The sequence below is a fragment of the Talaromyces proteolyticus genome, assembly GCF_021365285.1.
Source record: "Talaromyces proteolyticus strain PMI_201 chromosome Unknown BGW36scaffold_4, whole genome shotgun sequence".
NCBI lineage: Eukaryota > Fungi > Ascomycota > Eurotiomycetes > Eurotiales > Trichocomaceae > Talaromyces > Talaromyces proteolyticus.
Genome location: NW_025764280.1, coordinates 431,539 through 458,970, shown reverse-complemented (window position 1 = coordinate 458,970; position 27,432 = coordinate 431,539). Strand labels below are relative to the sequence as shown.

The window sequence follows — 27,432 nt, the reverse complement described above, 5'->3', positions numbered from 1 at the left end:
AATTTCTTTGATAATGTTTCATAGAAACTAAGCCAGGAAATGACTGGCTTTGAATAGTGACGTATTGGCGCTCACTAAGCACCCCAGGACATTCCCAATATCGATCATGTTTTTCATGGATAGAATACCCTAGCTGGAATAATTGTCCGTTTAAATGCTTATACCATGGACTTTAAAGTTGAGGATCAAAGGAAAACCAATCGAGATTCTCAAACCCATTGCCCACTAAAGAAAACGGATCGAGGAAGTCGAATGCCATGGTGTCGATTCCTTTATTACTGTGTTCATCTTCCAGGGATATCGGCCCCTTGCCCAGCCCCGGTCCCGTATTATCGAAATGTGGTAGTGCAGATGGATTCGATGCCGTATTGCTATTCAAAATAAGGTGCACTACATGCGAAACACGCTTTGCATCTTTGCAGACCGAAGATTTTTCCATGCAAATATCAAATGACTGCTCGAGTAGTTGAAGTATTTCACGTTCCTTTGAAGAGTCCATGACTGGAGGCTGTAAGACTCCCTTGCGATATGTATGCACTACCAGACAGAGCACCATGATACCGAGTAAATAGTCATTCATTGTGAAACTGGTGAGCATCCAGCGCTCCGCATGTAAACGGCCACCAGGCGAAATCTCCTTGTACATATCGATAAATTGACCAACAAGTTGAGTTCCAACCTCGACACAAGTTTTTGCACTATATGCATTGCCCCGGGCCATATATTTGCGATGAAGAATACATAAACTTTTGAGATAGATGAATTCAATGTAAATTCTGGTCATTACGAGGAAAGATTCATCTGCAATGGACTCTGAAAAGGGACGTGTACGTAAGATGTCTGGAACAGTCGTATGCATCTGTCTGACTTCCTCGTCCAGCTGAAGAATCTCCGATTCAGAATTCTCCTTGAAAGAGAGTGCATCTTGACAGACCTTGCTAAAGCTAACCAACTGTCTGTCTTTGATAACGAACCATAGTAGTTTCGTGGCCTCATTCTCGGATCGAGACGGAGGCAAAACCTGAGTATCTGTGTCGAAATCCGAGTCCAGGAGATTTCTCGGTGATTTTGTATCACAGTTCTCGAGGCAAATATTACTTGGAAGACCAAGTTGAAAAGCGGTCATTACATCTACCTGCTTGCATGCTGCCCAAAACCGTCGGCGCATTTCACCCTCAAAGACGGTCAAGGACCCAACTGAATCTGGGTCACGGTGGTAGCCCATTTCGTATGCAAGGCGAATGACCATTCCTAGGATTGCACCGGCTTCTCGACAAGGATCTAATGTTTTTAGGCTTTTACTTTGTGCATAAATCGCTAGTGATTCCACGGCAAAGGTCTGTGGCCGATGATATTCTCCTACCACCAGACATTTCCCAGCAGCTGTGTGGAAAGCCATACTTTGGGTGATAAATTCTCCATGGGGGTTGTCATTTGAGGTAGATTTCTCCCTGATTAGGGCAGCTAGACAGCAAATGGAAAAAAGCATGGACAGCCATAGAGGATTTACGGCTTGAGTGTCAGCCCAGAACTCTCGATATTGGCGCTGGAAATGGTACGCATGGATGAATGGAACGATGAAAGTCTCCCCTTGGAAGTATACTGAGAGAAGTCGATCAGTATCGACTTTTGATGGCAGATATACGGTAATGATTTCTTCCAAAGAATAGGATTCCTGATATCCAAAAATTAGCTCCCCGCTTGGAGCCAGAGGGACTTCTAACGGAGATCTCCCAGTTCTAGTCCGTTCAGCGGAGCCACCCAGAACAGCCTTTAGCTCATGGATATCATCTAGAACGGCTGACCAATGGGTGAATCCAACATAGCTGTTGGCATGTACTTCATCATCTTGAAAGGGACTCCCGGAAGTCTCAACGGGATCCATATCCCCATTCTCGGGTATTCCTAACTCACGACTTCGCATTAGATCCGTGATCAATGTTTCTAAATGAGCCAGTCTGCCTTCGATAGTTGCTTGGCTGCCAGCGACTTTGGAATCAGGGGTCTGGCGATACGAGCAAGTGTCTGCATCATTTCTCTTGATGCAGCTGCTGCACGGTTGTGCTCGATCGCATCGGAGCTTGGATCTTCTGCATTGGTTGCAGACATGCGACTCTCTGGGTCTCTTCGCCACCTTAGTGGCTGGAGACTCTTGCGTAATATTTTTACGCGCGCGGAACCTGCTAGTGAAGCTCGAGAAGTGCGACATCGTTGGCAGCAAGAATTATTTTCTAGCTACGTTGACAGCTTCGGCTATACCGAGTCTGGACAGCCGGGAAATTGAAGATGGGTCTAAAGCTAAGGCGGCGACTACGCCACCGTGGTCAGGTGACTGTTAACCCTAACCCTAGAAATGCCATTTTGTACAGATACAACCTTTTATAAAAACATTACTTGATTTGTTAAAAATTCTGTATGTGTATTGCACTTTGCACTGTCGTGATCGAGTGGGTGTCCGACTACGCTGAGACCGAAGAATCGCCATTTTAGCGGCAATGTCGTGCTTTTTCAACGATTGTCTGCCATGTGCGGAATTGGAGCCGTCAACCAATGGTGTTTAGGGTTTGATCTGGGGCATCCCCATTTATACTCCGTCGCTCTCGATTTTCTAAATTTTTCATACGGTCGTTGGAAAGGATCATACCTGAGACGTATTGAGAAATCATGTCTATTGCAGTCGACAAACCTCCCCAGGAGGAGACGCCGACTTTGGGCGATGATAGCCGGCGAGAAGTCCACGAGAAATCTGTATACACGTCTGTGACACTTCCAGCCCACAATCCATCAGAACCCATAAGACAAAAATGGTATCAGTATTTCTCACCCGCCGACACCCCAGAGGAGCGGCGCCTTATACTTAAACTGGATGGACTGATCGTCGTCTTTGTCTTTTTGGCTTATTGGGCCAAGGTGCTTGATTCCTCCGCGACGAGCACGGCGTACGTAAGTGGTATGAAGGAGGACTTGAAGCTGTATGGAAACCAGCTTAATTACCTGAATACAGTATATATGTCTGTGAAACTTGGATGCGCAGAATTGGACAGCATAAGCTAATACCGTTTCAGGGTTGGATTTATCACTATGCAAATCCCACTGACATTGATTGTAAGTAGAGAATTGCGGTGCAAAAGTTGCAGAATAGGAACTTTAATACTGAATGCAGATGACGCGTTTCCCTGTCAATTATTTTCTTCCAGCAGCAGACTTGCTCTGGGGTGTGTTTACGTTGGCCCAGTACAAAGCGGGTAATGTTACCCAACTCTACGCGTTTCGGTTCTTTGTTGGAGCACTTGGAGGATTCTTCTTCCCTGCTGTCCAGTGGTACCTAGGCAGCTGGTACAAAAGGTCCGAATTAAATCGACGAGGAGCAGTTTTCTTTATTGCCAGCTCAGTCGGCAGTATGAGCTCTGGGTATATCCAGGCAGGCGCATATGAAAGGTTGAACAACCGATTTGGTATTGAAGGTTGGCGATGGCTTTATATCATATGTATGCTTAATACGTATCCTCTTAAAAATTGGTATTTGAAATACTGACTTGCACTCTTTCTAGGTTTTGCCTGTACCATTCCCATCGCGCTCCTGGGTCTTCTGGTTCTGCCTGGCACCCCCGAAAACTGTAGGTCTCGCATTCTCACACCACGGGAAATCCAATTAGCCCAAGAGCGAATGGCTTCAGAGCGCCGGGAACCAAGACAGCCATTTACAATGCCAAAAATAAAGTCCATCTTGACTCGATGGCGCTTTTGGGTTTTGGTCGGTTTCGCATTCTTCTTCTCCCAAGCCGACGGTGTATCCTCAAATAGTGGACTTTCGCTCTGGCTCAAAGCTGAAGGGTACTCGGTTGAGTCGATCAACACCATCACGACTGTATCCCCTGCTGTCACTATCGTATCATCGCTGATTTGCGGTATTGTCGCGGATGCATATGATGCCAAAGTTGCCCTGATTGCGGGCACTGCAGTGTTGAATATATTTGCCAGTATTGTGCTCGCTATCTGGAATGTGCCTGTTGGACTCAAATTTTTCGCATTTTTCCTTTCTGGTACGGCGGATGGGATCGCGGCTACTATTTACGCTTGGGCAAATGAGATTTGTGCTGGCGATTCTGAGGAGCGTGCCGTTGTGATCAGCGCTATGAATACGATTGGAAATACGTTCGGGGCCTGGCTCCCTCTTTTGTAAGTGGTATTTCTTTGCCATTTTTGTCTCCAAATTAACTGATTATTTTGTTTTGAAATAGTGTTTGGAAGACAGTTGATGCACCCAGGTATTTTATTGGGTATAATTGGACGATTGCGCTGGATGTATGCATGCTTGTCATGCTATTCGTATTAAGACACTTCTGGAACAGAGACCAGAAGAAACGCCAGTATTCCGAATAAATATTTGGCAGCTACAGATACAATGTAGTAAATCACACAAGCCACCCCGTTGTTAAAGTAACAGGGTAATTGAGGGAATAGATAGATAGAAATGATACTAGATATGTGCAATTGGTGGTTATTTTAGGGTAAAGCGTACTGACACTCATATTTCTATTTGTACTTTCTGGCATTCTAATCGCGCCATTGTTTCTGATTGCCATCTTGTCTCTCAAGTGCCTCGGATCGATATTATATCCTCAGATATCGCTCTTCAACTGTCTTTATTCTGCTCATAGTATTGGCACTGGCTACAACAACATTATAAGGTACAGTTACCATGGCTGAATGCCGTCCCGGCGGACGACTTTACCGGTATCCAGGTCCCGGGCACCTTCAACCACCTCTCTCACAAGACTGGCCCCAATACTTGGATTCAAAGCGCCCATCTTCTTATTTAACTCCGGGTTCCCACCCAGACCAGTTGCTAAGAATCCAGGGGAAATGGCCCATACTTTGACCCCATCTTCCTTCAGAATCCTTGTCCACTCACGCATCATCATGTTCATGCCGGTCTTGCTGGATCGGTAAGCTACCACAGAGGGCTCTTTTTTTGGCCAACCCTTTGCTGGAGCGTGGTTTATTTTGATGGCTATGTTGTCGGATTCGGCTAGTGTAGATACGCCACTCGTTATGAAAATAAGTCTTGGATCAGCGGCTTTCAAGAGAAGCGGCACGAAGGTATGAGTAAGGATGCACGTTCCCGTAACGTTGACGTTCCATGATTTGTTCCACGCCTCTCGCATTGACATATTTCCGAGAAGAATCTGCTGATCAAACTGGCCTCCTACACGCAGATGTTCGTATTAGATTTTTGGGAAGTCAAGAGACACTATCCTTACCTCCGTTGTTGATCAAGACATCTACGCGACCGTACTCCTTTGTGATATGCTCGTATGCGCTAGAAATGGAGCCGTCGTCCTCAAGGTCAATCTGGACTGTCTTGATGATACTTGGACTCTTTATGAATTCAGCCTGCACTTCTTTCGCTGCGGTGTTTGCTTTTTCCAGGCTGCGGCCCCCGAGTAGTATAGTATAAGCTGTAGGAGACTGCAACAAGGACTTCACAGTTTCGAGTCCAAGGCCTGTGTTGGCACCGGTGATAAAGACAATCAGGTTGGATGCCATATTTATTGCGTGTCTCTGAGGTCGTCTATTCAAGTATTGAATTGCAATGTATATTTAGAATGCTGGAACGAAGCCTTTGATGCGGCGCAAACGCCGGCTTTATACCATTCAGTCTTCAAGATTTTCCATCATCCATGTCGGACTTTGCAGTAGAACCCGAAAAATTGACCACATAAAGTAGAAATAGGCATAGCTGACACCTATCGGATTTCGGAGGAGGTTCAGTATTATTACCACATTGGGAAATAGTTTCGGCCGAGCGAAATTTCCGAGTTGGTCAAGATCCACCATGATGAGATGACGAGGAGGAAGATATCAAGGGTGCGTATTCGGAACAGAGGAACATGCGTATAGACTGTAGATATGTAAGCTTACATACACAGGCCACACCGTATGTGAGTGGATTATGGGGGTGAGAATCAGTGTGCTGCATTGGAGTAAGAGTCAGTGTATCTCGGCTCATTAATTTCTAGTAGTCTTGCTCAATTCTCTGTGCCGAGAAGTGTTTCCGGACATGGTCACGGCGCAGTCAAGATAGCAGACGCATATATACACTTCAACGTTGCCCTAGGATGGTCCAAATAGGCAACATTGCTGCCTCAGGCAGTCAACAGGTGCCTGGTGGAGCAGAGCATAGCGCTAGCACTGGAAAGGAAAGGCTGGCCTTGGGGTGGGGTAGACTCGGAGCACTTGGCCGCAGCTTCTGATGTCACAGCCAGCTAGCCCGACTGCGCCGGTTGTTGTCTTTGTTTCCTTCCTCCATGCCCCGTTATTCCCCCATCCCCTGGTCTGGTCGAGATCCCTGCGATACTAAATACCTGCTGCCCTTTCTTTCTTGTGATCTCGTTCAAAATTGGTGCGTGAGTTGAACTGATACAAACATGATGTCCCCTGGCCAGCTGCAGGGCCCAGGTGAGGATATGTTTTGATACATCGAAGAAGAAAATTGGCTGATTTGGTGTGTATTGAAAGAGAAGCTCAAAGAGGTCACACGCTTGGTGGACTCTTTAGACAATGACCTCTCTGCAAAGAAGCTCTCACCTGCTGGTAAGTTGCACGCACAAAACAACATCGTCATGCATGCTCAGGCTGGCAATACTGACACTTCTTGGATGATGTAGACAAGGTCCAAACACTGCTGGCCCTGCGACAACATGGCACAAACCCTGCAAATGCAGACCCCATATATTCTGACAAAGTACCAAGACCATCCCCCCTCGCGGACGTTGCCAGGCTGTTCCTAATATTGCTAGGGCATCAATCTTTTAGCAAGATATGGATTCGAAGGGGAAACACTGGACATCAGACGTGCGGCTTTACGCTGCATTGCAAATGCGCTCCTGTTGAATAAGGACATGCGCCAAGTCTTCGTTGATACGGGGTATGCCGGTCGCGTGGCCGAGAAGCTGAAGGTTAGTGCTCAGAGTCGCACGGCGTGACAGGCTAGCTATTGACAGTCCTGTTTCCTCTATGCAGACTGAAATCTCCGATGATGAAATGATCCTCTCGCGCATTTTATTTCTCACCACTTACGACACCAATATTGACTTTAGCGTTCTAATTACGAAGCATTCGATGGCTGATAACATTCTCTCTGTAAGTTCCACAATGCGCGAGAGGTTTCTCATCCACTCATGTTTCGGTGAAGCAAGTGATACGGCACGCAAAGCAAATACCCAAAAATGGCCGAAAATCCTATTCGCAGATCGACGAGCTGGCCTTGACGGACACGCTGAAACTGGTGTTCAACGTCGCAAAGCTATATCCTGATCTCGCAGACTCGTTTACTCCTCTGATTCCGCACCTGTTCAAGATCATTAATCGCATTGACATCCCTGACCGACAACCCCTTGATGGCCTGATTGGCTATATCATTAATGCCCTTTCGACTCTCGACCTAGAAGAAAAGCCAGGCAGATTCGAAAGCAACCCATTATTTCCAAAATTCAACCAAAATTGTAATGTCGACAAGCTGATAAACATATTAGACGCAGCTGTTGGAGTGTATAACTCGGAGGAATTAGAGCCTCGTGCTGTACCTTTACTTCACTTACTCATCACCATCTATGAATTTGCACCTGAGGGCCCAAGAAAATACATGCAATGGCTCTTACTACCAGAAGACAACGATCGGAGCGTTCCAATCGGACGCAGCGATACTCTATCCTCCAAGCTGCTCAATCTATCTACATCGCCATCAGTCCATCTGAAAACCGCCATCTCTGAACTTATGTTTGTACTTTCTGGTAAGGATGCAGACAGCCTAACCAAAAATATCGGCTACGGCTTTGCTGCAGGGTTCTTAGCATCTCGCGGCTTGCAGATTCCGCAAGATGCTCAGGAAGCGTTTGCGACAAATTCATCTAGAGTAAGCGACCATGTGAATCCAATCACAGGTCAACGATATGATGCCGAGCCTGTGGACACCGGTCCTCCAATGACTCAAGAAGAGAAAGAGCGCGAAGCAGAGCGTCTATTCGTGCTCTTTGAGAGGTATGGACCCATCTATTTGTTGCTTATTTGACCGACATGCTTACATTGTAAAAGACTTACAGCGAATGGCTTAATCAAAGCCGAGAATCCGGTCGCCCAGGCTGTGCGAGAAGGTCGACTGGAAGAGCTTCCAGACGATGCAGATAGCGATCTAGACTGACCATAATCTTCAATTAATCCCTCACCGATATTTTATCATTTCACGGGTTCCTGGGCGTCAATTGCCGGTTGATTCTGGAAGCATCAGATATCCCACTGGGCGGAGTCTTTCTCGTTCATGTTCGACGTACATTTCTGTCTGTACATGCTATAGCTTCAATAATTTAATAACTTTGATAGTAATGAACCAATGATCTCTGACAGATATTCCTGGGCTCTTCTAGAATGACGTAGGCTCGGCCAGAGGGGCAGTGCGGGACGGCCAATTGTGGCGGTAGAAAAATTCCACAGAGCGCGGGGAAGCCAGTCACCAACAACATATTTATCCAGACACGCAGCAGAACGATCTACATTTCGTATATTATCTACACTTTTTCCATCAACTGTTCTGGACACGCAAGCAATTTACGACCCTGCATTATATTCAAAATGTCGAAGCCATTTGATCCGGAGACGGCGGAGAACTTGGAGGATGTGAGTGCGCGTGTTTAGCAATAAAGAAAAACCTCGATTCGCTGACTTCGCATTTTCCTTTCATTAGATGGAGAAGCAGTTTGCTGTTAAAGGTATATTTTCAGCTCCCTTGAACTTCCTTTCGCGCCGGCGAGTTAACATGGTCGATCAACAGCCGTGGATCACTTGATGACGTACTGGTCAATCCTCGAAAAAGTACCCGGATCTAAGCTACGATTGACGAAAATGGACGATGAGATCTATGAGCACTTCAAAAAGGAGTTTCCAGACTTTGACCCCAGTCAAACGATCAACGAAGAGGAAATGAAGAGCAAACAAGGCAAAGAGCGATGGCGCAACTTCATGAGCGAGTACGAGAAGACCATTAGCGATTACAACTTCGGTACCATGCTGCGGTCGAACCCGAAATATGAATATGACCAAAAGACTACTATATTTGGTGGGTATCTTCCTATTGTTTGATTATCGTGAGGTTCGGAAGGCTGATTATGTTTTGTGTATAGCGATGCGAATGCAGTTTTACGCTGTGGAGATTGCTCGGTAGGTTTTTTTGACGATATAATAATGTTTTCCTTGTCATTCGTACTAACAAAATTCTAGGAACCGTGCTGGTCTGAATGATTGGATTTATGAAAAAGCACAAGGCAAAAGCCAGTAGAGAAGGGATTACGAATGGAATGCCGAATATTAAGAACCGATGCGTGTCGCGGATGTTAGAATCGCACGGATCGCCATGTTTTTCCAGTCTTATCTGAAAAGTCAGCTGCATTCTCAATGTTTGCGAATGAAATTTGCATTTATCGGGGCGCAAAGGGTAGAACAGCATGGAACCAAGGCTGTCCGTTAGCGTCGATATCGTTGGTCAACTGTACAACTAATATACCCTTCTCTTTCTAAGTTTTCAATTTGGAGACCGTTGTTTATCGCTGAAATATATATCAATTCTAGACCATCTTAAAATAAATGGCTGGTCACATGACGCCGCCTTACGGGCACCGCAGACAAGAACAATATTAACATCATAGAGGAAGGAGCCATTGTTCTCGTATTTACTAATTTTGAAACATACTTTAATTAAACACTATGCAGATTCGGTGTTACATTCCTCTTGCCTGTGTTGGAATTGTCTTGGTCTCCTATGCGGTTAATTCCTCCTGTTCAATGCAGAAATCCCCGATTACACGCGATAGTCTACGTGATAAGGTATGGAGGACAATTTTGCAAGACAGGTATCTCTGGAGGAATTGCTTCCTAGGCAGAGGAATGCTTCCTCCCCATCTGATTCTATCAAAAAGATCGAAGATAGTCCTATAAAAGTGGGTTGGAGATCTCTGTTCCACTTCACAACAACCCGCGAGCTCCCAGTCCTTCTGGCAGCCTTCATCTTCACAATTGCCATCGGGGCGGCGAAGATTATTTTTGCAGCTTATCTGGGCAAGTTATTTGAGATATTTACGCAGCGTGGAAATGGAGCCATTTCCGGACAACAAATGCTTGAGGCAGCAAAACAAAACATCTTAAAGCTCGTTATTATTGGAGCTGCAACATGGATATTAAACGCCTGCTTTTTGTTTGCTTGGGTCGCTTTTACAGAACTACAAGTGCACCGTGCTCGTAAAAAACTTTTCACGAAGCTGCTGGATCAGGATTTGATGTGGTTCGACATGGAAGATGCTGGCATGGGCTCGTTCTTGTCACATGTACAAAAGTGAGATACTGTCACTAAGTGTCGTTTGTATGCTTGAGGAAAATATGCTAACCATGTCAATGTTCTTGATAGACAATTGCGCGAACTTCAAATTGCGTCAGCTCAGCCCCTTGGTTTCGTATTGCAGCACACAGTACAAATCGTTTTAGCAGTTTGTCTTGCCGGTTACACCTCGTGGAAAGTTATGTTGGTTACAATGGCTGGTTTTCCAGTTTCGTCAGCCTTAATATTATTCATTTCTTTCAAAATGAACCCTATGATCACAGCCCAACAGTCAGAACTAGCTCAGGCATCTAAATTCGCGTACGATGCGTTTGCATCCATTGATAGTGTGAAATGTCTGAATGGAGAATCTCCAATTTACTCCCATTTGGTTTCACATATCCAGAAAGCTGCTAGATGGTACTTGAAATTAGCGTTTCTCGCTGCTGCCCAACTGTCCACTGCCCGGTTCACGACATTTACAATGTTCGTTCAGGGATTCTGGTATGGAAGTTCTTTGGTGCAGTCAGGCGAGCTAACATCAGGCCATGTATTAACGACATTCTGGGCATGCTTGATTGCTGTGCAATCTGTCGAACTTGCAGTCCATCAACTTCCAACGTTGGAGAGGGGGAAAGTCGCTGGTGAGACTCTAATGTCTTATTTACGTCGGCCTAGTGCTAGACGGCTTCCACTCAGCGCGCAAAGAGATGGACACACCGATTTCTATAATGAGGACATCAAACTGAAAAACGTGAGAGCATACCGAGAACTTTTTATCGAGATATTCGGTACTGACAAGTGTTTTAGGTTTCGTTTGCATATCCTTTCCAGCCCGATAGAATTGTTCTAAAATCTGTCAATATGGTATTTCCAGCAGGAAAAACAGTGTTTATTGTTGGACACAGTGGAGCTGGGAAAAGCTCCTTGGTCAATCTTCTACTCCAGTTTTATTCGCCAACCTTGGGAGGCATCTTGATAGGCGGCACTCCCTTTAGTGCGATTGATTCGTCTTTGATTCGAAGGAGCTTCACTATTGTGCAACAGAACGGATTTCTCTTCAATGAAACACTATCGAACAACATCACGTTTGGAAATTACAACCATTTGGGAGTCTCTAGTGCTAGAATGGACATGTGCATAGAAACGGCAAGCCTCCGAGATACGATTAGCAGACTACCACAAGGTTTGGATACTACTGTTGGAGCCGGAGGAAACTTACTGAGCGGAGGACAGAAACAGAGGGTTACGATTGCTCGAGCCAGAATGAAAGACAGTGCAGTGCTAATTCTCGATGAATTCACAAGTGCTCTCGACTTTGAAAACCGGGCTACTATTATGGAAGCTGTTCGAAAGTGGAGAAAAGGATTGACGACTATTATCATAACGCACGACATAACCAATATCCTAGAAGAGGATTTTGTTTACGTTTTGGAAGCGGGAAATATAATTGCCTCCGGGCTGAAAAAAGATTTGATGATGAGTGGCGATTTGCAAATACTGGCATACAAAGATTTGGACACTCACAAATCAGAGAATGAAGACTCTTTAGAGTCCACTTCGTATCTGAAGCAGTACCTGCCAAGGGATAACACGGAAAGTTCTTGGTTCTCATCTACTGATGGAAGTAAGATGTTGAGTCCGATACAACCAATTGAAATAATCGAGAGGGATAGTATACTGCCTTTTCGAAAGGAAGGCGATGATTCTCCTCTACCGAGTATGTTGGCTCGAAATTCCGAGGTTGCACGTCTGCCTCGTGCTGTTTTTCCGCGACATCCTATCACGCATGATCGTTTTAGTAACTATGATCTTGAACCCGAGCAAAAAGCTTGGCATAGAAATCGATGGGTATCTCTCAAACGTCTATGCAGCAAACATACTTCACAGCGCCCAGCACGTCTACGTACCGGGCATTCCTCCCATGAAGATGACAGCACACCTCTGCCATTATATAGAACGCTACTTACTATTCCTTCTACCTTAAATACAAAGCAGCAGATTCTTCTTGCAACTAGCATTATCCTTGCGGCTCTCCATGCGGCGGCGACACCGATATTTTCATATCTTTTATCACAGCTCTTCCGTTCGTTTTATGCCACCCAAGATCGTGCCACCATGGCACGAAAGTGGTCTCTTGGAATTTTGGGGCTAGCTGTGGGCGATGCTTTCGTAGCATTTACCATGCATTATCTGCTTGAGTATTGCAGCCAGGCGTGGATGGATGCATTACGTACTAAGGCTATGCGTCGCATATTGGGGCAACCCTGCAGTTGGTTCGACCAAAATAAGAATCATGCCATGCAGCTTACACAATGCCTAGACCAAAATGCCGAGGAAATTCGCAATCTCGCGGGCAGATTCGGGGGTCTCGCAATCGTTGCCGCGATGACTGCCCTCATTGCCGTAGTATGGAGTTTTTCTCTCAATTGGAAACTAACATTTGTCAGTCTTGCCTCTGCTCCGCTTTTGTACGGGATAAGTAAGGGCCTGGAAAGCGTGAATAAGAAATGGGAGCGCAGAACGAATGACCTGAATGAGCTTGTCGCGTCCATCTTCTCGGAAACATTTCTGGATGTTCGTACCGTGAAGGCTTTTACTTTAGAGCGTCACTTTCACTCAAAGCATTCACGAATATTGCAACAGGCTGTAAAAACTGGGTTGAAGCGAGGTCTCTATTCGAGTTGGATTTTTGGGCTCTCGGAATCCGCGATCGTTTTTGCAAGCTGTAAGTGACCAGCGTATGAGATATGGTTGTTTCTAATGAAGATATTCTCTAGCATTGCTGTTCTACTATGCGGCTTACTTGGGCGCGTCAAATGCATCCACAATTACAAACATTGTGTCTGTTTTAACGATGATACTGTTCAGCCTAGGCTATGTGGTTTCGTTGATGTCGTGGAGTATAGACTTCACTCCCAGCTTTGGACATTTCTTGAATCTAACTGTCTTTTAAACCAGTTCCTCAAGTCAACTCGGCCAACGATACCGCAACACGGCTCATTAAATTATCTCGTTTGTCACATGGCTCCTCTCATGAGAATACTGGGAAATTGCGGGTGTTCGAGCCCTTTCCGATTGAATTCAACGACCTGAGTTTTTGTTATACCCAACGACCGGGTGCCATGGTACTCAATCATATTTCCTTCACTATACCAGATAATACATGCCTAGCTCTGGTAGGAATTTCTGGTTCTGGGAAGTCTACAATTGCCGCTCTCTTGTTGGGGTTATATGCTTGCCCGAATCCTGCCCCTGGTAAATCCGCATCCTTGACGTTGGGAGGAGTAGACATTAGGCAGCTTCACATGTCGACTCTGCGGACTCTCATCGCCTATGTCCCCCAACATCCTAGACTCTTTGCAGATAGTATCCGAGCAAATATTACCTACGGACTTGACCCATACTCTCGACTCAATTCTATGAAAAACATCGAGGCCGCCGCAGAGGCAGCTGGAATCGCTACTTTCATCCAATCTCTGCCAGAGGGATATTCGACCATAGTTGGCGAGGGCGGGCTCGCCTTGTCTGGTGGCCAGATTCAGCGGCTCGTCATCGCTCGTGCACTCGTTCGTCACCGTCGAGTTCTCATCCTTGACGAGGCGACGTCGAATCTAGATGCAGAGAGCGCAGAGATCATTCGCCAGTCGGTCCGGAAGCTTCTCCTGTCAGCTCGACAGGGACTGACCGTGATTCTCATCACGCACTCCGTAGAGATGATGCAGATGGCCGACAACGTGATTGTGATCGACCATGGATTGGTGGTTGAACAAGGGCCCTACCGTTCTCTGCTACGCCGCGGAGGGAGACTCAGGGATATGTTGAGTGCGAGTGTTTAATCTTAGCGGATCTATGTAAAGTATACAATTGACGTAACAACATAAGAATATCAAATAGATCAAATACTACGAGGGACAATAATAATATTGTGGCTGCTGCCTGCGCCTTATCTTTAAGGCTGAATTTGACGGTGGGGTGTGTCTTACTGCGTGGACCAATCAGCGTGGATTAAGTGGACGCCTCAAGCTGACAGCGCTCAGGGGTCGCACCTGGCCCTTCGATTGGCTGTAGTCTGTAATAGGAATGAAGTGATTATTCTTATGCTCACTGGAGCTGTATGTAAAAGGACAAAGAGTGGCTGCGTCAACCGTCAGAAGAATTCCCCTCCTTGACCGCCACAATCATCACCTCTCGCTCAACCGACCCTCCGACCCCGACCTCAGGATCCTATTCATCCATCCAGGTACCCGCGCCATCCGACAAGCAATTACGCAGTGTGTTGAGCCTACGCAAGCTGCAGGTTCCACCTCGATTCTGGATCTCGAGGCCCGAGTTGAGATCCGCAGCACTCCGCGCGTAAATCGACTTCATTCATGCGTTACGTTGCGGTTTAATTCTGTTATTCCTTCTTCCTTCTTCCTTCTTCCTTCTTCCTTATTATCTTTTCTCATTATTGTCCCCCGATATCGCCGCCTTCATGGCATTGCGGCACAATCTGGAGTCAAGTTCCTGTTGATTGCAACAATGTATCTTCCCTTGGACGCCCGCGATGGGCGGCTGGCAGTGCGTGATGGTAGCCAATCCACAAATGCTCCTATGGGTATCGGGGTGAGTTACACAAACCCATACTTTTGTCATCTATATTTTATCCCTATTATAAGAGTAATAAGGTGCTGATTTACTGATGGATCGGGATTGCGATCGCCGCTCTTATAATTGCGGTGCCTGCGGCTTATATGACTTTGCGGCGGCTACGAATAAACGATGCAGAACCGAAGCTTCTTCCTGGGGAATATCTGAAAGGGCTGTGGTGGAAATGGAATCCAGGGACGAGTAAGATTGGTCTTCCATTCACTACACATTTTCTTGCTGATAATTCGAACTACAGAGAATGTTACTAACCATACAACGGCGACAACGCAACAGCAAAATCTATCCGTAAATGCCAATATCAATAGTACCACCTCACAAACTGGAAGCACTGGAAATCCCCCGCAGCGAGGACACTCTATACGATCTATCATCACGCTACCATCCTATAGCCGCCTTCCTAAGGAGGAAGAGCAGGTAATCGGCCGTGAGGGAGAGCGAGGTGATATAGACACGGTGATTGAGTTTCCCGAGACGGCCGAAGAGGAGGAAGACCGACGGGAGGATGAAATGGAGTCATTATACCAAATCCGACTTCGACGTCGTGAGGAGGTTGCTGAACGTGAAGAGCGACGGCGCCAGCGTCGCGAAGCTCTTGCTGCCAACGACTTTGCTCGCTTGCAACAAATCACTCGGGACACTGTATCCTCCCGCGAAGCAAACCTCAACGCTGGAACGTCTGCCAGATCCATGCTGGCAGAGCACCAGTCTCGTGACCGTCACCGTCGGATTTCATCGGTTAGCTATGCGGAAGTGGGACATGTGCGACATGATGGCTCTCGCATTCGCGCCAATTCGGCCGAATCCGACCAGCGGCCATTGCTGGGGGATGCGCGCAACTCGACACACTCAATTAATACTACCGATACTTCTGGATCGGGGTTGACCGTAACGCAGGTTGATAGTCTCAACTCTAGCGTTGAGAGTCAGTCTGAAGATGCCGATGGAGACCTTAGCACGGTCCATATTCCTCCTCCCAGCTATGACGATTATTCAGATTGGGCCGAAGCGCCTGCTTACGAAAGCCCTATTGCTAGTCGCGGTGAACACCCGATGCGTCTGCTCCCCCAGATTCGCGTCGACACTGGAACGCCTTCCAACAGCACTCCTGCGACCCCAGCCACAAGTACACCTGTCAATCACCCACATAATCCCCAGCCAGGCATTACTATAGCCCGTCCCGACGCTTGATCTCACAAATTGCGAGTCACCGTGAGATATTTATTTCAAGTTTGACCTTTCGCGCGAATCTTTCAAGTCTCTCACATGAGAATGATACGATTTCATTACGACCGAACGACCTTTTGTTACACTCTTCTAATTTTCATTCCCTTTCTGCCGTGAAGCATGGCGTTGGAAGGAAAGTTGTACAGTTAATTTTGATCATCTTGCCGAACTTTGGATTGGGTGGTCATGATGATATCCACGAAGACACGCTGTCCGGAACTCATCATAGTTTGATTCCGTTGCTCTTTTTTGTTGAAATTTTTGGACATGCAGCAGCGTGAGTATAGTATAGTATAGTATAAAGCAGGCGTTGGTGCTGTTTTTGATTCCGATGTCCGTTCTAGAATTAGGAATGGTTGATTCAGTAGCTGAGAATTGAGCAACGAAGTTTTGTCTAGTTCAGAGTAATTACAGTTCCATACAAGACAGGACAGGAAGCAACCGATCACTTCTTATTTTCAAAGATGAATGAATACAATGATCCCAATACGTATTAACATTTGAAGTGGTAAATAGTATGCCTGATCCGATCCGAGATCCGTGCAACGGCGCGCTTTCCCTCTTCGGGCCGCCAGACCCGCAGTAAACAAACCTCCAGCGGGCAGCTAAGTCATACCCGTAGTTTGTAAGTTAACTGTTTACCTCCAGCTTCAATGCTCTGTGTCGATAGCTCCTCTTTGCTCTACACGCCATTGGGACATTGCAACTAGCATAGCTACTTCTCTACCCTTGGACGGCCTTCTTACCGGAATATTTTCTTTGCGTCATCTCGTTTCGTGCCTTTTTGGCTTTTCTTTGTACAAACACGCAAGCCAAACTGCAACACGCGTGTTTACATAACAGAGCTGCTTCTCGAAACAGTCAAGACCGAACCACCATAGGGAGCGTCTTTATGGGTAGTCTATGATTCTAGTTTCTCTACGCGAATCCTTCTCACGATGACGCGTCCGTATACCACCACGCGACGCTCTGAACATTATTCACAGGCCTCAATTGGAGGTGATTCGACTGTGTCCGACTTTGACCCTGAACACGAAGCAATGGTTTCAACCAGACAACTCGACAACAGCGATAAACTACCAGAAATTCCCACGCGCCTCCGCGGACGAACCAATTCACTGGACCTCGAACCAGACTACACTGTTGACACATCGACTATCAACCGCGCCTTCCCCCAGTTCTCCGAAGTAGAATCCTCTGGAGAAGACGAGACGGACGATTTTTCAATTGAAATCGGACGAGGTGTGAAGAAACAACACCGTGGAGACGATTCGCGTAACTCAATGATGAGCATCGACAACCCTAGCCTTCGCTCTTCTTCACCTGCCATCAAACTCGATTACCCTGCTACCAGCACGCCACCAAGGTCGGCCCTGCGCAACTCGAAGCGCGTGTCAGAAGGAAGTAATCTACGCAAGGACGCTCAGATCAGACGTGCCAGTCAAATGCAGAAAGAAAACATTGACCCACAACCAAGTCGTCCCAAACACTCAGCAGGAGCATCTGGGGAAGCTCGTCGTACGCTGTCTGAAATGCATGTTAGAGCCCGTGAGACCTATGATGGATCTTATATTGGCGACGAGCGACCGAAGAGTATGCCTGTCAACACGCGAAACACCCGATTTGCAAACGTCCCAAGCCAAATTGCAGCGGCCGTCGATTCAGCGACGCGTGATGCCCAAGGCAAAGAATCCCGTCGTAGTAAACAATTCGCTCCTAGCAACCCCCCGGCCAATCCTACTTACACCATTGACACGGGAACACATCAATCCTTTCTCCTACCTGACTTGCCCAATATCTCTGAGCTTGTCTCCGGTGTTTATGAAGATGGCACTCCTGTCTTCACACGTCACCCAAAACCCCGTACGACGCGTTTTGTTTCTCCGCCTGTGGAAGATGCAGAAGTCTCGCAGCCTCAGGGGCATCTTCTTCTAGAAGCTGTTCCTATTCCAGAAGACGAAAAGGCTTTGTTCGTGTCTCTCAAACTTCTCCAAGACAAGGTCGCAGATCTGGAATTTGCCAAATCGGAGACAGAGAAAAAGCTTGACGATGTCCGTAAGGAAAACCACCTATTGAGAAGCGAGAAAGCCCGTCGACAAAAGGAATATCATGATCGCCTCCGAATGTTCGGTGGTGATGAAGGTGAACAAGGAAAGAGCGGTACAAGATCATTGCAGGAGAAAAACAGTTCGTATCGTGTCATGTTAATATCTCAATCAGGATGCTAACACGCTATCTAGAACTCGAAGCGGCCAACTTGGAATTGCAGAACTGTCTTGACATTGCCGAGCGAAAGATTCAGGTCCATGAATCTTCACTGAAGTCTCTGAGCCAGGAACGTGACTCTGCCGTGACCCAACTGGGAGTAGCGTATCTCAATACTCAGGACGTTAGGAGAGAAAATGAAACTCTGAAGCAAGAAAATGCAGACCTTAAAGCTCGAGTTGCAACATTGACTACACTCACTCGACAGTTGGCTGGCTATGAAACTGAAACTCGTCAATCGCTTCCCCAAGGAAATGTGGATACGGAGCCCATCACGATTAACACAGACGAGAACGAGAATTTTACGCAGAAAACTTCCGACTCCGCGTATGCTCAAGTGAAATATAAGGACCAGCGAACTCATACCAGGCCCATGCGGGATGAGCCTCAGGGAGGAGTCTCAAGACAAATCGAGAAGGAGATCCTGAGAATGGAAAAGGAACGCCAGGATGAAGATCTGTTTTCTCTAAATCTTTCTCGTCCTATCCAGGCGAACTTGAAATCGTCTTCATCTCGTTCAAAGGCAGAAAAGCCAGAAAGCAAGAAACTTCCAAATACCGGAAAGCAGCGTCTCAAACGAGTCATATTGGAGGAAGCTGATACTACAGAGCCACTGGTTGAGATCTCAGAACGCGTCAAGGCTTCAAATGATACGGATCGGGATTTTACCTTGCTCAGCTTTATTGATGACCGTGAAATTGCCCAACTGCGCAAGCGACTTGAGGCCGAAAGGGCCGCGCGCAAGCAGCGTCAGTCATTTTCTTGGAAAGAACAAGTTACAAGTACATCTACTGTAGCGAAGCGAGTTGCATCAGACCCCCCACGCAAATCTTCCTTGAAAGAGCCCAAGGAAAGATTCGTCCGTCCATCATCTGCACTTGACGATATAACCGCCACTGGAAGAACAGAGTTAAGCGGGTTTGAAGAGCACGCTGGTGCGCGTCGCAGACGTCATTCGGATCATTCGATTACTAGCCAAAGTCGTCACCGAAAGCCGGTTTCTGAATTGACTTCTGCCTTTATTCTCCCTGACATCACTTTGCATCACGCAGGTCCTACAACACATAAACCTGTCCGTCTTTCCGAATCCGCTCAGAAAGTGTTGGACACTGTTGCTCGACATGATGGCAAGAACTGCACTGTCTGTAAACGTCTCCTGCCCGAAGGAGTTGGACATGATCATGACCACGATGGCACTCAACGAGGAACAATCACTGTGCCCAAGCCAATCCCAGTATCTGAGCGCATGCCAGAGCCGTCAATTTACAATGAAGAACCAACTATGCGACCATCGCAGCCACCCGCCTTAGCATTAGCTACAGTTCTGAAGAGTCTTGAAGATGAATTGTCTCATCTTAAAATGCAACTTGCCACTGTCCAAAACGCGTACACCAAGCACGACGCCTCTCTCAGTAAACGGCAGAGGAAATCACTCTCTGCAAAGATTGAAAGTCTCGTAAAAGAGATTGATACCAAGGCGGACCAGATTTATGCGTTGTACGACGTTGTTGAAGGACAGAAGCAGGATGGTCATGAGATGAACGAAAAGGAGGTGGAAATTACCTTGCAGTCTATTGGCATTGATGTTCAGAGCACTAGATTCGCCGATTTGACTGGTGCTACTGATGACTCTACAAAAAGGGCACAGCCACTAGAAGCTAGTGATGAGGAAGATGATGAGTTGCCATGGGAAGGCATCGAAAGTACGGCTGAGATTACTGGCCGCACCACAGGGAGCCGCAGGCACCTGTAATTCTCATTATGGGATTATGTCAACTATCAAATCAATTCTGGATTTTAGCAATATAGGAGTGAGCCCGAGTTTCAGGTTTCAGACTGACCTCGTTGAGGTGTATGTCCCTGTGCCCGGTTGATCATCCTTAAAGCGACACTCCAGAATCCATGTCTTTGTCTATATCGGAATTCGAATGTGCATCCACGTTGACTGACTTAGGTGTATGTCCGCGGATGTTGACTTCTTGAGTTCTATGTAAAAGCAAAGCATCAAACTGGTTGTGCAACAAGCAAACATATTTTATTCTTCAAAAGGATAATTGTTTTTCTCCTACGTCTATTCCTTTTCGTGTAATTCCTATCGGAGTCTACAATTTGTGTTACTTTCTTGCCGGTGTTTGGATAGGATGGAGTCTCGAAATGTTGTGTTCGAGTCAAATTGGCCTTTGTGTATGCATTGTATTGTGTGAAGCTAGCTAGATTTTTATGCATAGCCCGTTTTCTAATCAAATATTAGTTGGATTCACTCTTATTTCACACCGCCGTATCGACATTGAAGTTTTGATTAGAGTGGAAGAAGCCACTCAACCTGATCAACTAGATTCAGGAAGTTTTCATAAAGCTATTCCGATGTTCTACATCGTACTGTATATCATCATATTCATAATACCAAACGCCATCGCTATGCTTCTCCAATGCCAATTCCAAAATCAAATAATCAGCTCAAAAAATATCCTCGGCCGGTTTGCCCGTGACAGCCTGCTGCGCAGCACCTTGGGTCGCAATGCCCTTCCTCATACCGAATGTTTCGGATGCTCCGCCCCGTTTTGCGACTTCCTCATCTATAAAACACCCCAAGCCGGCAAATGCCTCGAATAGCGTCCGCGAGTAGTATTCCTTGATATCGAAACCGCCTGCTGCCATGGTGGTATTTTTACGCGCTTCCTCAAGCCACTGAGACGGGTAGTGGTCTTTCAGAACGTAGTAATCTTTCTTTCCAAGATCCAGGCCACCAAATGGGTCGTATGGTTTCTCGGGCTCCGGTATGGAGACCTTCTTCAGACCCTTGATGAGACTGGGTTCCACGTCCGAGTCTCCAGCACCAGAGAGCAGGGCCGTTTTCCCCAATGCCGACTTTTTGCTCTCGCCACGTAGAGCGGCTTGCTTTTGACGTAGACGATCCTCCTCGCTACGGCGTGCTGATGATTTCTTGAGCAAGATCTTCTGGCCCTCACGCGCGAGATTCGTTGCGTCGTCTGCAGTGCCAGCAGCAAGGCGGGAAAGGAAAGATTCGCGACCGGCGAGGAGCTCGTTGTGTTCCTTTTCATACTCTTCTCGTGCAGCCTGACGACGCAGCCGCGCTTGTTCCTGCTCGAATGACTGCTGTTCCAAAAAGGATGATGCTTCTTGCGATTCGCGCGCCTGGTTTGCTCGGATGGAGTCTAGGTTGGAGGTTTCGTATTTCCTTAGGTTCGCTTCTGTCTTGGCAATATCGACCCCTGTGACTAGATTCATGATCATTGTTTCGCGTTGTTCGAGGAAGTTGTCCCAGTCAAGTTTACTGTCGAATTCATCTTCTCGACGATTCAAACTGGTCATCTGTGTCAGACCTGAGACTTGTAAGGGAAACGCAGGGTTGTGCTTACATCCTCATCACTCTTTTCCGAATATCAACTTCCCTCTCAACGCCGATATCTTCGAAGGTCTGTGTGCGAAACCGGTTCTTTCGTAATGTTTTCTTGCAACCGATGACTGGGCACGCATTGGGCCCGCTGGAAAATATTCGATCAACTGAACGAAGCACGTCAGAATCTTGCGGCGAAGCGCCCCGACTGGAGGTTCATTGAGCTGAAACGTACCACACGACTCGCACATTTTATGATAGCACTCTGGGTTGATGAGGAAGCGCATGTCGGGGTTGAGGTATCGCGACGATTTGCAGATTGGGCATACCTCTAAGTAAAGGCGAAGGGTGGCGACATGTCAGCTCATGTATTATAATATCTAGCCTTGTGGCTATGATGCATGGGTAAACGGTGAGGAACTCACCATCCTCGTCCCGACGGGGTGTGCCATTCTCTCTGCTAGCCATCTTTGATGATGTATCTTCGCCCTCACAGCTGACAGCAACGGAAGCCGTGAGGTTGTTATTGTTGTAAGAGATATAATGGTGGTGTTGGAGGTTGTTAAATGCTGAGAACCCCGGGTGCCTTGCCGCCTGCGGAGCTTGGGACAACTAACCAATCGGCGTAAGGCGTCTTGCTTTTATTTTTTGCCATCCCGCCCTCAATTTTCTCTCATTTCGGATACAATTTCGCTACACATTCTTTCAACCCTCACGCTTAGAGGAATACGATGGCGGCTGCTAAAGACTCTCTAGCTGGAATCGAGCGCCAGCGCCTTGAACTTGAGGAGAATGTACGAAAGCTACGACAGTCTCTCTACGACTGGCGGATCAGAGAAGCCGAATACGACGAGCTGAAAGAAGGAGTTGAATCGCTGGGGCAGGACTGCACTAAAGATGATATTTTGCAACTTGGAAAACACTTCGAAGGAATAGTCGTGGACGAGAAGGAAGTCAAAGCCCTTGTTGGTGAATACACCGCCATTGTTCGATCCAGAGATCATGTCATTCAACAGATCTCCAGAAGGCTGGATTACGTGAAGCAGAACATCTCGACTTTGGAAAGGCGGTTGGAGTCTGTGGAGGCCAACTTGGATAAAATTTTGTCGGTTGAACGGCCTGGTCCGAATGCGGCTGAAGAACGGTACGCGGTTACTGAGATTTTTGAGGAGCTGGATGAAGATGGAAATGTTATATCGAGCAAATTATCAGCCCCAGGGGATCGTACCCCTGATATTATTGAAGTGCTCAAGAAGGCAGGGGTTGAAGTTCCACAGGATTCGAAGGATAAGCAAGCTAGCACGGTGGACCAGATTGAAGAAGTCAACAACCAGCAAAAGGACCAAGCTTCTCAAATCCGAGACACCATGAATTCAGAACCAGCAGAATCGAAGGTTGTCCATGACACCGTGGATTCAAAGAATATCGAATCCGACGACTCTGATCCAGAATCGCCTATTGCCGAAGTCGACGAGCCCGTTGAAGATGCGAGGCTTCGTCGAGAGATGTTGGAATACAGCTTTCACGAAGTTGGCAAGGTTGTTGCGGAGCTCGAGATGGATGAAGAAGGTAGCGACTTTTCCTACGATGACAATGATTACGACGATGACGAGTTGGGCGATGAGGAAGAAGATGAGCATGGGCGCACCACGACTCGCGTTCTTAGCGAAGAATATCATCAACAGATGAAGGAATTGCAGAAGAAGCTCGAAGCCGGTGGTTTTGTCAACTTAGGACCAGCTAAAAACCCCCCTGCTGAAACGATCGAGGCAAACGAAAAACCCAGTAATATGAAAGCCGTGTCAGTAAAGAAAGAAGACAATGATGAGACAAAGCCTGCGCCAAAGAAGGTGAAGAAGAAGGTGGCATTTGCCAATGAGCTTGACATTGCTCACGAACCAACACCAATCCCACCACCACCAAAGGCCGAACGAAAAATTGAGCCTGTGAAACCGGAGACAACACCTCTTTCTGAATCTGTTGTCGAGCGAAAATCTTCCAAATCAGAAGCCAATGGAACTTCTGCGCCATCCGGTACCGCACCGAAAAAGACATCCAGGTTCAAATCTGCTAGAAACGGTGGTTTTCCAACTCCTGGAGATTCCAGTAGTCTAGGACTGGGTATGAAGCCCTCTACTGTCAAACGGACAGACATACCTTCAACACCCTCACCACTTCCATTATTCCCCGCCACACCCAAGGAACCAAAGCCATTCTCTCAGCCAATTGTAGCAAATGACATATTCGCCAATCCCACCCCAACAATGCGCGGTGAGCCTCGGCCTCCCGAAGGCAAAACACTTGCAGACAATCTCGTCGAACGACCAGCCATTAACAAAGACAACATTCTCCCTCCAGAACCTGACGATATAGATGAAGACATACATCGCAAGGAAGTGGCATCTGAGTTCTACCGTCTTCGCAATCGCAAAATCCAACAGAAGGGCGGATTCCTGAATGAAGACGATGGCAACGAACTCTACGAACTTGATGAGAATGATCAACCAAAGAAACGCGTCAGCAAATTCAAGGCGGCGAGAGTACGACCTTGATTCGAGTAGTTTATAAGCACGATCTCAATAAATTATTGAACAAGAAAATCAACGTGTATTATTTCCTGGGCTATCACTTTTGTAGTTCACACCAAATCAGGAGCTTTTATGTATTGAGTGAGCTTGTCTTTAGATGGGTGACACTCATACCTAACGTGATTTGACTCAAGTTCCATGTCTTGATCACTATAAAAGTTCCAAGATTGACATAAACAGAAGGCTCTCTGACGGCGCCATAACTCTCTATTACGGAGACCATGGAGGCGTGGTACGTTTCACCTTCTACATTCATTCATACATACGTACGTGTAACATTTGGAACCACACGGAAGTATTGATTGATATCAGGAGATTAACCATCAATACATGTATTTATCATTAATAGAGATATTTCAGTATATGCATATATTCGTGTCAAATCGTTCGCATCATCAAGGGAATAAATTCAAATAGTACAGGTTGTTGCCAATGCAACTAAGTAATGCAAATAAAACATGTAGATACCTTTCAAAGTTACCAACAATCATTCATATGGAAATGATTATAGAGTGGATTGAGTGATCGAGATAGTGTCGTAAGGTAGTCAATTCCTCAATCCGTAATCAATACACCGGATTGAATGAATTCCATATGCATATGGCGCCCATCTGAGCACTCAGTACCACGACTATGAGATGGATTATAAATGACAGTGCCTGTGTCTTGATACTTTGAATCGGCAAGGCTAAGACAGCAAAGACAACCAATGGATAGTGTACCCACGGATTGACAGCTAGAGGCACACAGATTTGCAGAGTTATGATCTGCTTGATGATGAATAATGTGAATCGAACATTCGGGATTGGGAAATGACCCCAGGAGCCCACGGGCACGAAGAAGATGTATGAATTGCCACTAAAAAAGGAAGCCAATGGTGCTGGCGGGGGTAGTAGTTGTGGCGGGTGATGATGGTGTATTATGGGGTGATTATATTGCTGATTATCTCGGTTATCGTCTGAATACTGTGTAGATCTACCCGAAACGTTCTGGTAACGAGGACGGAGAATCAGGTCTTGTTCTGGACGAATTGCTGGAGTACTTCGGTCCAAGTCGCTATCTGATGGTAGATCTCGGGAAGCAGTGACGCTTCGTGTTTCATACCTAACTGGGGAGACAGAATGAAGGTTTCCCGCACCACGTGACATAGATTTTGAAGGCGATCGAGGTGGTCGTGGGCTGTTGGGAGCTGGAGATTCAACGGGCTTGATTCGGGTCATGGAAGGGAATTCCGGGCCATTCGAGCCAGGTTGAGTGTATCGACGGCTTTCGTTGCTAGTGACTCCTGCTTGTATGCTTATTAAGACCTCATCTGCAGTTGGCCTACGATCTGGATTCACTGAGAGTAACCGTTCTAAAATCAAGTATAACTTGTCGGGGAAATCAGGTCGGAGTTTCTTGAGAGATTCGTCAAATCCACCCCATTGAGTGATCTCTGCTCGAAGTTCATCGATGTCTTCCTTTTCTTCGATAATATCTGCACTGCGATAGGGAAGTTGCGCAAAGCACAGGAAATGAAGAATCATTCCCATTGAGAAAACATCGGATTTGAATGTGAAGTTGCCAAACGGGCCATCGGGATACTCTTGTTGCAGCACTTCGGGGGCACAGTAAGATACTGTGCCAGTGGTACCCGTTGAGTTACGTACAGACTGCTCGTACTGAACTTCTCCAAAGTCACTGACCAATACCCTCACCTCATGACCAGAGTCATGTAGAAGGCAGTTACTTGGCTTGAGATCGCGGTGAATGTATCCATTTGCATGGAGGAAACGAATACCCGATGTGATGTCTTTGAAAAAAGAGTAGATTTCCTCGAAGTGGAGTTTCCGAGGACCAGCTTGATCCATTGATGTATCACGTTGGCCTTTGGACCTTCTTCGAAGACGATCCTTCAGCTGCTGTGGGGTTGAAGAGGCTTGGACGCCTCCGAATACATATCTATGCAGATCTCCAGCGTTGCAATATTGTTGTAAAATGAATGCACAAGGAACACTGGGGCTGAACGTGCTGATTTGCGCGTTTTCCAACCAGACATGTCTGTACGAGACGAGATTCTGGTGAGACAGGTGTTGCAACAGTTGCACCTCTATCAGAACCTTTTCAAGCCATTCATGATCGTCTCCAACGGGCACGCGCTTACACGCGAAATGACCCAGCGAAACCCCATCAAGCATGTGTTTAACCAACAGCACAACGCCCTTTCCTCCACGTCCCAGTTCCCTTTCCTCGATGAAAAACTTCTTGAAATAGCCTTGACTAAAGGCAGCCGACGATATTCCTTGTGGGGAAGACGGCAACCGTCCATATGGATGCTCTGGAACCGATCCATCTGTTAGAGCCGGTGGAGGGAAACGCCGATGTGGCGAGGGCGGAGGCGAAGTAGACGTCGACCCAGGCGCACTGTCGTGCAGAAGACGGAAGTACTCTGGGTTCACGAAATTCGGCTGCGAAGGGCTTGTACCTTGGTGGGTTTCCGACCCATTTTCGCGGTTTCGCATAGGTCGGTGGCAGTATGGGCAGTCAGTCAGGTCGAGGTCAAGGTCGAGGTCGCCATTACTAGCATTCGCATTCGCATTGCGGAGGACGAGCTGTTGCGAATCGCGATCGAGAACAACTACCGAGTCATTGTGGCGCCTGAAACATTAGCCGCGTCGTCGAACGCTTGAATTGAAGACAATGGATACTTACAATACCACGTCCCGATTTGAAGAGTAGGGAACAATGGACATGCTTCGTGGTCCATCGTCGGCCATGGTAGTCGCACGGTTGTTTGGGCGAATTCTTCAAAGGTTGCGTGAGTCTCACAGGAGAGAAGATGTCATTTTAAACCAAACATTGTCAATACACAGGAAGCCAGCCAGCAGATCCTGTATACGTGCCCAAACCGAGCTGCTGCACAGGCTTCGAGCGTCACAGTTTGCAGAGAGGAAGTGTTGGCGATCAGTGCGGAGTGTCCGTCACGTTTACTGTTTGTA

The 27,432-nt window shown here is 46.9% G+C and overlaps 11 protein-coding genes across 11 annotated transcripts; 7 read left to right on the top strand and 4 right to left on the bottom strand.

Moving 5' to 3' along the window:
- Positions 1–172: 172 nt before the first annotated feature.
- On the bottom strand, positions 173–2,209 carry BGW36DRAFT_425078 (fungal-specific transcription factor domain-containing protein; the record flags this gene model as incomplete). Its single annotated transcript, XM_046220062.1, has 1 exon — positions 173–2,209. The coding sequence occupies one exon, from the start codon at positions 2,207–2,209 to the stop codon at positions 173–175; it is 2,037 nt and encodes a 678-aa protein (XP_046073955.1).
- Positions 2,210–2,424: 215 nt separating this feature from the next.
- BGW36DRAFT_373713 (major facilitator superfamily domain-containing protein) lies at positions 2,425–4,526 on the top strand. The gene is made up of 5 exons (XM_046215608.1): positions 2,425–3,011; positions 3,066–3,105; positions 3,164–3,488; positions 3,552–4,179; positions 4,242–4,526. Exons 1-5 carry the CDS (start codon positions 2,665–2,667, stop codon positions 4,381–4,383), a joined length of 1,482 nt encoding a protein of 493 aa, XP_046073954.1. The 5' UTR covers positions 2,425–2,664; the 3' UTR covers positions 4,384–4,526.
- A 25-nt stretch (positions 4,527–4,551) lies between these two features.
- BGW36DRAFT_415370 (uncharacterized protein) lies at positions 4,552–6,033 on the bottom strand. Its single transcript, XM_046219315.1, has 2 exons — positions 5,265–6,033; positions 4,552–5,209 (listed from the first exon to the last, which is right to left on the bottom strand). The coding sequence occupies exons 1-2, from the start codon at positions 5,548–5,550 to the stop codon at positions 4,698–4,700; spliced, it is 798 nt and encodes a 265-aa protein (XP_046073953.1). The 5' UTR covers positions 5,551–6,033; the 3' UTR covers positions 4,552–4,697.
- Positions 6,034–6,434: 401 nt separating this feature from the next.
- BGW36DRAFT_425075 (guanine nucleotide exchange factor) lies at positions 6,435–8,203 on the top strand (the record flags this gene model as incomplete). Its single annotated transcript, XM_046220061.1, has 7 exons — positions 6,435–6,462; positions 6,523–6,597; positions 6,672–6,748; positions 6,804–6,962; positions 7,027–7,146; positions 7,199–8,043; positions 8,098–8,203. The coding sequence occupies 7 exons, from the start codon at positions 6,435–6,437 to the stop codon at positions 8,201–8,203; spliced, it is 1,410 nt and encodes a 469-aa protein (XP_046073952.1).
- A 428-nt stretch (positions 8,204–8,631) lies between these two features.
- On the top strand, positions 8,632–9,334 carry BGW36DRAFT_395380 (DUF757 domain protein; the record flags this gene model as incomplete). The annotated part of the gene is made up of 5 exons (XM_046218034.1): positions 8,632–8,676; positions 8,744–8,768; positions 8,831–9,115; positions 9,180–9,216; positions 9,277–9,334. The coding sequence occupies 5 exons, from the start codon at positions 8,632–8,634 to the stop codon at positions 9,332–9,334; spliced, it is 450 nt and encodes a 149-aa protein (XP_046073951.1).
- A 547-nt stretch (positions 9,335–9,881) lies between these two features.
- BGW36DRAFT_291233 (ABC a-pheromone efflux pump AtrD) lies at positions 9,882–14,205 on the top strand (the record flags this gene model as incomplete). Its single annotated transcript, XM_046210827.1, has 6 exons — positions 9,882–10,384; positions 10,457–11,120; positions 11,177–12,086; positions 12,198–13,094; positions 13,147–13,269; positions 13,328–14,205. The coding sequence occupies 6 exons, from the start codon at positions 9,882–9,884 to the stop codon at positions 14,203–14,205; spliced, it is 3,975 nt and encodes a 1,324-aa protein (XP_046073950.1).
- A 292-nt stretch (positions 14,206–14,497) lies between these two features.
- On the top strand, positions 14,498–16,689 carry BGW36DRAFT_373688 (uncharacterized protein). The gene is made up of 3 exons (XM_046215607.1): positions 14,498–14,974; positions 15,145–15,199; positions 15,255–16,689. Exons 1-3 carry the CDS (start codon positions 14,891–14,893, stop codon positions 16,205–16,207), a joined length of 1,092 nt encoding a protein of 363 aa, XP_046073949.1. The 5' UTR covers positions 14,498–14,890; the 3' UTR covers positions 16,208–16,689.
- Positions 16,690–16,883: 194 nt separating this feature from the next.
- On the top strand, positions 16,884–20,755 carry BGW36DRAFT_337616 (uncharacterized protein). Its single transcript, XM_046212992.1, has 2 exons — positions 16,884–18,430; positions 18,484–20,755. The coding sequence occupies exons 1-2, from the start codon at positions 17,182–17,184 to the stop codon at positions 20,259–20,261; spliced, it is 3,027 nt and encodes a 1,008-aa protein (XP_046073948.1). The 5' UTR covers positions 16,884–17,181; the 3' UTR covers positions 20,262–20,755.
- Positions 20,756–22,438, bottom strand: BGW36DRAFT_373685 (CDK-activating kinase assembly factor MAT1). Its single transcript, XM_046215606.1, has 4 exons — positions 22,292–22,438; positions 22,102–22,197; positions 21,889–22,033; positions 20,756–21,833 (listed from the first exon to the last, which is right to left on the bottom strand). The coding sequence occupies exons 1-4, from the start codon at positions 22,332–22,334 to the stop codon at positions 20,966–20,968; spliced, it is 1,152 nt and encodes a 383-aa protein (XP_046073947.1). The 5' UTR covers positions 22,335–22,438; the 3' UTR covers positions 20,756–20,965.
- Positions 22,439–22,554: 116 nt separating this feature from the next.
- BGW36DRAFT_373683 (Prefoldin subunit-domain-containing protein) lies at positions 22,555–24,806 on the top strand. Its single transcript, XM_046215605.1, has one exon. The coding sequence runs from the start codon at positions 22,598–22,600 to the stop codon at positions 24,416–24,418; it is 1,821 nt and encodes a 606-aa protein (XP_046073946.1). The 5' UTR covers positions 22,555–22,597; the 3' UTR covers positions 24,419–24,806.
- Positions 24,807–27,412, bottom strand: BGW36DRAFT_373682 (kinase-like domain-containing protein). Its single transcript, XM_046215604.1, has 2 exons — positions 27,146–27,412; positions 24,807–27,091 (listed from the first exon to the last, which is right to left on the bottom strand). Exons 1-2 carry the CDS (start codon positions 27,208–27,210, stop codon positions 25,021–25,023), a joined length of 2,136 nt encoding a protein of 711 aa, XP_046073945.1. The 5' UTR covers positions 27,211–27,412; the 3' UTR covers positions 24,807–25,020.
- Positions 27,413–27,432: the final 20 nt, after the last annotated feature.